The sequence below is a fragment of the Mandrillus leucophaeus genome, unplaced genomic scaffold (assembly GCF_000951045.1).
Source record: "Mandrillus leucophaeus isolate KB7577 unplaced genomic scaffold, Mleu.le_1.0 Scaffold110, whole genome shotgun sequence".
In the NCBI taxonomy this organism is placed as follows: Eukaryota; Metazoa; Chordata; class Mammalia; order Primates; family Cercopithecidae; genus Mandrillus; species Mandrillus leucophaeus.
The window spans coordinates 4,273,270-4,283,067 of record NW_012099210.1 but is presented as its reverse complement, the minus strand read 5'-3'; the positions used below and the strand labels follow the sequence as shown (position 1 = coordinate 4,283,067).

Sequence of the window (9,798 nt, the reverse complement as noted above, 5' to 3'; positions counted from 1 at the left end):
TCAGCCTCCCAAAGTGCTGGGATTACAGGCGTTAGCCACCACACCCGGCCTAGAAATCTTTTTATACTTGTTATCCTACATGCTTCCTTACCCTACCCTCTTTTTTCTCAAAATAACTCATTTCTTAATCAGAAGTTTACTTAAATTTAGCAGTTCTACTTAAAGTGAAGTGTTTCTGTTTCTCCCAAACACACACACACGCACACACACGCGCAGAGAGAAAGAGAGAGAGAGAGCGAGAGAGAGAGAGAGAACTTAAAATCAGCAGACTATTTATTACATAGTCCAGATTGTCTACTCTAGAATATAGGTAATGAACAGCTGTGCCACCAGAACAGAGAATTGATAGACTTTAATGGATATTAAATAAAACATGGAGTAATTGAAAGGCTAGAAGTAATGTGATACTAACATAACCAATAGGCAAAAGACTGCTGAAGTGATAGCTATTTAGAATATATGATATAGAGAAGTAATATGAAAAAATCTACAGGAGCAAAGTCCTTTTCACAACTCTCACGTTTTGGATGTTAGACATTTGTAGAAAAAAAATTGCAAAGTTGTAGGATTCGAAGAGTTCTAGATTTGCCATTAATGTTTAAGCAGAACAAAAGTTGAATCGGACAAAAAACATGACATCCCCACCCATTTTGTTTAGACTGACTATAAAAAAGACTTTATTATGATCTTCGCAGCACCCATCTCAGACCACATCTTTCCATGGTTCTCATGAACCTTAACCCCTCCTATTAAATCTTATACTTCCCGCTTTATTGTCACTATAGATGTGAGAAAGGGTTGATGGTCATCTTTGTTTACAAGTCATTACAGGTTTGAACAAATTCAAAACTGCCTATTATTAAGCCTCCCCAGAAGCCACTGGGCATAAGCAAACCTGAGATTTTATAACTCACCAATTATCCTATAGAAAACAGTGCAGATTATTATATTCTGCCAAATGTTTATTCATACTTGACTCCAAAAGTTATCAATTATTCACAGGGATAATCTAGAAAATAAATATTAGTTTTGCTTTCAAAGACAGTACTGGGATGAGCAGGCACTTTCATGTTTGTTATATTAATTAACTTATTATTTAGTTTCCCTGTCTGCTTAGAAATTGAGCTGTTCAGGTTGAAAAATGATGTAAGAAGCAAAAACTATGACACAACAATTTAAATAAAGGTCACTATTGCTGTGAAATGGGATGTCAGTTTTGCAATTCTTCTGCACTTTCCCACCAAGCTGGGATGTGGGTGAGTCTAGAGATATTTGTGAAATAAGCCAATTTGAAAGGACACCACAATCCGTCAAAAGCGACTTTCTTCCTCTTCCACAGCACGATGAAGGCCAGGGATAAATTTCAAGAGTTGCTTCCGGACACTTCCCTTTCTGCTCTTCCGGGGCAGGGTCCCAAACGCGCTTGAGAAGTTGCCCTCCCACAAGGGAGACATGGATCCGCTGCTGGTGTTACTGATGCTCCGGTTCCTCCTTGAAGACGACCTCCTCAGAAAATCATCCCCCTCCTTGGGGATAAAGCACTCATCATCTGTGCTCGTCTGCCGACTGAAGGCACCCCTGCTGGAGTCCTCAGACACACACGTCTGGTAGCCATCTTCACTGTCCATAGTCATGGAGCTCAGCCAGCTCTTACAGCTGCTCTCACTGGATAATCGATTCCGGTCCACGAGGGCTGGGCCTGGCCCAGGCAGGGGTCCAAACAAAGACAATTCATCCAAGTCCATGTTTTCCAAACTGGGGCAATTAGCTGCATCACCTAGAGCACAGAGAACAAAGTCTACTGTGAAATGGACCTGTTCATCATTTCCTACAAATAAATACGCTGCATCAAAACTTCTCTTTGAATGACACAAGAAAGAGTAAGTGTGAAAAATACTTTTCACTGAGCTTTGGCGTGCATGAATAAGTAACTGTTTATGAGGCCATTTGATAAACCGTATAGTAGGGTTTCCTGAACTATTGTTCATAGACCAAGGTTCCATGGTCACAAAAATTATAATATTAGAATAAATTTAAACAAGATGTTTCATATGAGAACAGTTCAACCCAACTGACAGTCTACCAATGTGACATCTGAATCTCCAAAATGATCATTTCTTCAATTTAAATAACCCTGAAACCTTTTATTATAATTCTCACAGAAATGGGGTTCCATAGAATACACCTGGGAAATGCTATCATGATTTTCTCCATTTAGTTTCTCTGATTGTTAGGTACTGTCTTTTGAAAATAATTCTAAAATTATTATAAAATCATTTGAGGTATATAGAAAAAATTATGGAACAGATAATTCATAAGTGTTTCTTAGAGAAAGGATTTGTGAAATCAAATGTATCTTCCAACCTCAATATTCCAAGTTTCATTTTGGAATACTTAAATTCTCTGGAATGATACTGTACCCAGAAAGCATCCTTGTCCTCAAGTAAGTAATAATTTATTTGAAGAAATTGAATTGTATCTGCTTGATTATATTTTTTTCATTGATCCTTCACAACATACATCTGGCTCTTCAAACTAGAATGTTAATCACATACCAATACCCTGTCCATACGACCCTCCCTGCTTCCACACTAACTGAGTTGGTTGGTATCGAGAGAGAGAGAGAGAGAGAGAGAGAGAACTTGTAATACCAGCCTTGGAAAAACATAATCAGTAAGTGACTCTGCTTCAGAAAAAAAATAATAGAATACTGCACACTCCAAAATGGTTTTATTTTGTACTGATTATCTTTACTGCTGCTCTCTTTTGTCCTTGGTTGATAATATAAAAAGAAACTATTTTTTCAGATGATTTGCAAGGTTGAGTACAACCAGCCCCACAGTGACTGGTCATAATGCTTTCCTTTTTGCTAATACAACCTACTTCATTTCATCTTGCAATAAGTGATGAATTTCTTTTGATTTGAGAGCAATTGCCTTATAGAATTACATGCCCTGGATGTTTACTATGCATCTAGAAAAAGCAGAACTCCCTCAATTGCTCAAAAAAATGTATACAACAATGCCTTTATGAGGACCCTGACCTAACAATGTTGTCTATAATACAAGGCCATTCCTATAGAACAGCAAGAATTTATATTCACTGGGCCATTCAGGATGCTCCAGAAGTGGAAATGAGGCTAAAAAGCCCTCACATCTAAAGAAAGCAAGGAGGTGGCTGAATTTACAAGGCCACAAAGAAGTTTTTGTATTAAATACTTCTGCTTCTCTAACAAACTTCACTACCCAAAAAAGCTATTATGAATTTTTTAAAAATATTAAATGAAAATATAAAAAAGACAAGTAACTTGTTTGTAAGTTTCAAACACTTCAATAAAAAAACACAGAACTTTATATCAGAAATCTAAGCCATAAATTAGTGACTAGTTAGGGATTAAATTGTTATCTTTTTGGTAAACAAATTGATTATCACTTTTAATGAATATTCTAGGTTAGAGACTTAAGCTGGTGCTATTCAAAGAAGAGATAACCTATATTTCGCACCCACATAGTGGTTTCAGTGAATTATTTGCACACAAAAGTTCATTCCTTTGGTTACATCTGTCACACAGCAAATAGCAAATTAACACATTTTAAACTCAACCCTTCCCTTAAAAATGCACTCAATGGCAAGAGCCATGCATTTACTGTTGTAATAATCTTACACATTTCTGTCTTGGTCTTGGGGGCCATGAAAAAGAAATTCTCTGAATAAACGCAACTTATGCAATTTAAACAAAAGACAGGAGCTCTACCCAATAAGTGTGCAACCATTCCAGCTTTAATAGCTTCTAGAAACTATACAGCCCCGAGCCACGATTTTTTCAGAAACGTAATTCATTCACTGAAGTAGAAGGAAAGTCAGGCAATCTTCCCCAATGATCTTCTAAAATCTCCAGATGCCTGTTTTTGAGCGTGTGCATCAGTGTGCATGTGCGCATGCGCATCTGCGTTGTGTGTGTGTGTGTGTGTGTGTGTGTGTGTGTGTGTGTGTGTGTATAGAGTAGTGGATCTGACTTGCCTTGAGCCTCCTCCAAATACAGCCACTCCAAAGCTCATGCCAAAGAAACACAGACCCGTTTCTTTGACCAGCACTAGTCAAATTTTTCTTATAATGATGATAATCTTAAAACAACTTAGAGGCAGAAATACTGAAAGAAGTAATGTTAGTGTGGTTTCTGAACAGGAAATTGCATTTACCATGAAGCAGACGATGTTCCTGTAACTGCAGAGATCTGTACTCCACCCATTTTTGTTTCAAAGTTTGCTGTGAGATTAAAAAAAAAAAGTTTTTATTATTAGGAAACCCCAGTGAAGCTAGCAATTTAATTCTAGGTGTTGAGATTTGTCATTAAAATTTTTTACCTTTCTTTCTAGTACTACCAATCCATCTCATCCATTTAAAATATTTTTGCTGTATAAAAGGAGGATATTGGGCCAACAAGCTTTCTTTGAAAAAAAACAATAAAATATATTTTTATTTAAAAAATTATTTTAAAAAGATTATTTGCGTCTGTGAAAATGTACTTGCTGTTTAGGCAAGCAATTATACTCCAGGATTCCCACATCTGTAGGATGAAGATAATAATAGAGCCTAAACCCTGGAAATGTTATGAGGATTAGATGAGTGAATAGATGTACAATTTTTAGAACAGTGACTAGACCTTAGTTAACGCTCTACAAATATCATCATCAACATACAAGCCTGAAGACCTCCACCTCCCAGGTTCAAGCGATTCTTCTGCCTCATCCTCCCAAGTAGCTGGGATTACAGTTGCGCCCCACCATGCCCAGCCAAATTTTTGTAATTTTAGTAGACATGGGTTTCACCATGCTGGCCAGGCTATTCTCGAACTCCTGACCTCGTGATCTGCCCACCTCGGCCTCCCAAAGTGCTGGGATTACAGGCGTGAGCCACCACACCTGGCTTGGACAGCTATTTATTTTCCACACCAAAAAAGAGAACAGAACTGTCTGAAATGCTTCCTTAGTGGGCTAAACTTAGAACACTGCTAAGTACCCTAACTTGTTAACTGCTTCCCTTCTTGGCTGCCCCAGCACAGGAGAGCTGAGGCCCACAGTGGAAACTAAGTAGCTGCCACATGGGTCAAGACAGCACACAAGTCCTGGCCTATCCCACAGAGGGGACTGAGGCAATGGCAATGTAAAACAAACCAGGCAGAAGGCATCTGAAAAAAACACAGCTATAGGCTCACTCTCTCCCATTCTTTATCGTCTCCTCTTCCCCTTCCTTTGCCAGTTCAGGTCCCTATAGCGAGCCCAGCAAGTGGGCAGAGCTCAGGTTTGCCTGTGGACTCTTATGCCAAAGGAAAGACAGCCTAGTTGAAACAAGCAGTCCTTCCCACAAAGCAATCTGCAAGGAGTAGATGAAGGCTAAAAAGGAAGAGGAAAAAATGTATATTTAGGGAAGGATTAAGGGAAAGAAAATAATAAAATTGCAAGAACATCATTAAATGCTTGAGGGGAACATGGCTTATTCCTCAGTCTTCAAAGATTGAACAATAACTGGGCAGAATTTTCTAAACCTTGATACTAGTAACATTTAACAGCAACCCTTATCGTTGCCAATATAAAATCGAGCAATAAATCAATCAAATGCTTGACTCAGTCAACTTCTTGTTCTTTCTGTACCATAATATAGTCTAGAATAGCTATAATACTGCTTTGAGGGCTGAGGGCAGTGGCTTACATCTGTAATCTCAGCACTTTAGGAGGTTGAAGTGGGAGGACTGCTTGAGACCAGGAGTTTGAAACAAGCCTGGGCAACATAGTGAGACCTTATCTCTACAAAATTCTTTTTTAAATTAGCTGGGTATGGTGGTGCACACCAGTTCTTAAGAGGCTGAGGAGGCTGGGCACGGTGGCTCACACCTGTAATCCCATCACTTTGGGAGGCTGAGGCTGGTGGATTGCCTGCGGTCAGGAGTTGGAAACCAGACTGGTCAAAATGGCGATACCCCATCTCTACTTAAAATACAAAAATAAGACGGGTGTGGTAGCAGGCACCTGTAGTCTCAGGTATTCGGGAGGTTGAGGCAAGATAATCGTTTGAACCCAGGAGGCAGAGGTTGTGGTGAACTGAGATGGCGCAATTATACTCCACCCTGGGCAACAAGAGCAAAACCCCGTCTCAAAAATAATTAATTAATCAATTAATTTTTTAAAAAAGAGGTTGATGTAGAAGGATCACTTAAGCCCGGGAGGTTGAGGCTGCAGTGAGTTGTGATCATGCCACTGCACTCCAGCATGGGCAATAGGGTGAGACCCTGCCTCCAAAAAAAAAAAAAGGACTGCTATGCTATCTTATTCCCAGCTTTTAACTACGTAAATCTGTGGTTATACAAAGGTCAAAATTAGGGACATAGGGACTATAAGGCAACAAGTACCTGGCATACATACCAAACCCTTTCATCTTTCTTAAAGAGATTTATTTCCTACAGGAGACTAGAGTTCAGTGGAGGAGCATAGGGATAGGTCAGTAAAAACTAGAGACAGAAAGAAGAGGAAGTTACATTTCTGCACTTACTATCTAAAAATACAACGTCAGCACTGGCCATATAGTCAATTTTTGGAAAAATACTGGTGTTGCAATATCTGATTTGTTGATTTGGCCCAGTCATTTCAGTTTGTCGTCACTTAAACCAAGAAAATACCAGTGTAAAGAGCAGATGTGTCAGAGTGACTAAGGGTTTTTCAACTGTAACCAAGCTTCCCTGTTTTTCTTTGGGTCTGTTTCTGCCTGTATTACTGACATCACAATTGTATATTTGGACATATCTGAGCTCTCATTAGATGAGAATTAAAGCACAAGTGAGATCTAACCCTGCTGGGCAGCATCACCTCACTGTGCCCAGTTGAGTGCCAGCTACATAGCAGCTGCTCAGTAAATAACGGTTGAATGAATACATGAAAAAAATGGCTTCCTAAAACAACTGTCAGCTGTCACACATTGGTTCCAAAGAAGTTTGCAATGCTTTCAATCTACAGGATTGAAATACAGCTGAACATTTCCATGGCACTTTAGTACTTCAGTTGCATTTTCACTGATAACATGATATTTAATTTTCATAACTTCCCTAAAAAGTAACATTCAAAAATGAATATTCAGTGTAACAAAATATTTCCCAGGCACTACACACCCAGTAAATAGCAGAAGTAGATTACAAACTAGCTCGCCCAGCTAGCCCATTGGATGTGCTGTTTTCATGTTAAACATTTGAATCATAGGTCAGAAGAAAGGGAATCCCTGAAAATGTGGATCAGAAAGGACCACTGTTTCTAAAGAAGAGCCCCTGGCCCCAAGAAGAGTCTTTGAGGGAAAGAATGCTCACTTACACAGGACGCACAAAGTAAATGTCATTGTGTGGAGGGGAAACCAGCCTGACTTTGGCTATGGGTCAGACCAAGACATTTCTGGCTCAAGAGATAAACGGAATCTCATAATTTCAAGATTAGAAACAGGACAGACATGCAAGATAGAAAGCAGAATGAAACTTAAAGTCTTCTGGACACAGACAAACAGAAAGAAATTTTTTGGCAATATATGGTTTAAATGCACCTATCTGAAACACAGGTCTGAGCCAGGTTTTCTGCTTAAGAAAAAAACATTGGCTGAAGCTCCATCACTGGGAGAGGAGGCTGAGAAAAGCTGATGCTGCTGGCTATGGCTCATGTAGAGCTTGTATGAAGAAAGGCAGGAGTACCTAAGCACAGCCTCATGGCTTGAGCCAAACAGCTCACTGAGTCTCCAGGGAAGGCATTTAAGCCCCCAGACCTGGCTCTGGATTGGTAGCCTTGAAATGCTGAGTGGGGGCAAGCATCCAATTATCACTTTGTGCTGAAGGGAGAGGCTATATGCCATGCAAGGGAAGTAGGCAATCTAAATCCCCAGACACTCACAGATATTTAATGATAAAAAAGGTTTTAAAATTGATAATTTGTACATGGATTCTCTAAATCAAATGAAAATAGAAAAGTGTTCAAGGCCTGGTGTGGTGGCTCATGCCTGTAATCCCAGCACTTTGGGAGGCCTAGGCAAGCAGATCACCTGAGGGCAGGAGTTCGCGACCCGCCTGCCCAACGTGACAAAAACCCTGTCTCTACTAAAAATACAAAAAATTAGCCGAGTGTGGTGGGTGCCTATAATTCCAGCTACTCCGGAGGCTAAGGCAGGAGAATCCCTTGAATCTGGGAGGCGGAGGTTGCAGTGAGCCAAGATCATGCCACTGCACTCCAGCCTAGGTGACAAGGGCAAAACTCTGTCTCAGAAGAAAAAAGAAAAGTGTCCAAAAAAGACTTTAAAATAAGAATGTTTCTAATCCTCTGAGAGATAAATAAAATCAATGTTTATAAGAACAAGAACTTTGGAATGAAAAAAACAAGAACAGATAGACATGAAAAAGAACTAAGAGATAATAACAAAGTAATTTTTATAACTCAATAGAAAGAACACATTCTACACAGAACAGCTAGCAAGAACATTTCTGGAGATGTTACTAAAGAATTCAGAAATAATGTAACACAAAAATATAAATAAAGACCTATGAAATAGTCATTAGGAAGCATGAAAGATAAATCAAGAAACTATGTCTAATATGAATTCCACAAGGTAATACAGGAGTGGTATAGAAGGTATATTCCAAAAAGATTGAGTTGATAGTTTTCCAAAGCTAAAGAAAGTCTTTGAGCAGAAAGAGCACTATAAGTTCTACATAGTATAAATTTAGAAATGAATCCAGAACTAATTACATTGTAGTAAAACCATAGATCAATAAGGACAAAAGAATATCTTAAAGCAACCAGAAAAAGGTTTAAAGATGTCCACAAATATTGGTTTTCTAGAAGATCCAAAAATAGAAAATTCTGTAGAGAAAATTATCAAGAAAAAAAAGAAGCATAAAAAGTGGTATAAGATGCAAGAAAAAAATGGGGTACACTCAAACAATTTTTGACAAAAATTTAAAACATCAGAATAATATTTTACCATCAACTCAGTTAACAAATTTAAAAACTTTGTTAACAAAAGTATAAGTCACTAAAACTGGCTTTAAAAAAAAAAAACAGAAGTCCTGAGTAGTCTCTCAACTAATAAAGAAATTGAAACAGTTCATTAACAGTATTCCCATCAAAAAAGAATCCTAAACCAAGATGATTCAGATGGTATTATTAAAATTCTGCCAGAAAATAAGAAGAGGAAAACAGGTCCTGCTAAGAGTCTAGTAAACTTGATACCAAAACTTAAAAAGATAATCTAAGAAAAGAAAATTACAGGCCAGTCTACCTGAAAAATGAGACTATCTTTCAAAATCCTAAATAAAATATTAGCAAATCAAATCTGTAATTACATTTACAAATTATAAATTTCAAGGATAAGCCAGGTTGGGTTTATCCTAGAAATGAAATGGTAGCTTTATACTAGAATATATTTGAATTTCATTCACATATTGACAGAATTTTTTCAAATGAATAAATGAGAAGACCAGCTTAATAGATGCAGAAAAAAGTATTTAATAAAAGTTAATGCACAAGCACTATAAACACTACCAGCAAACTTCGTATAGAAGGGAGTCTCCTTACTCTGAAAGATAGCTCATTCCTAATAGAAAAGAAATTAGGAAGAATTTTCTTTAAAATCAAGAATAAAACAAGGATGCCTACAACTATGGTTTCTATTCATTGTTCTGTGGTAGCTCCTAAGCTGTGAAGTAAGGTAAGAAAAAGAACCAAAACTCATTCCTAACAGATAGTTATTATCGCTACAGTAAGTCCAAAATAATCT

The 9,798-nt window shown here is 38.0% G+C and overlaps 1 protein-coding gene across 1 annotated transcript in view; it reads right to left on the bottom strand.

Moving 5' to 3' along the window:
- Positions 1–648: 648 nt before the first annotated feature.
- Positions 649–9,798, bottom strand: part of CYTIP (cytohesin 1 interacting protein) — a 29,436-nt gene continuing 20,286 nt past the window's right edge. Inside the window, exons 7-8 of the mRNA XM_011991864.1 lie at positions 4,200–4,266; positions 649–1,777 (exon numbers count right to left, since the gene is read on the bottom strand). Of these exons, the coding sequence (XP_011847254.1) occupies positions 1,311–1,777; positions 4,200–4,266 (534 nt within the window). The 3' untranslated portion in view covers positions 649–1,310. The remainder of the gene's footprint in view (positions 1,778–4,199; positions 4,267–9,798) is intronic.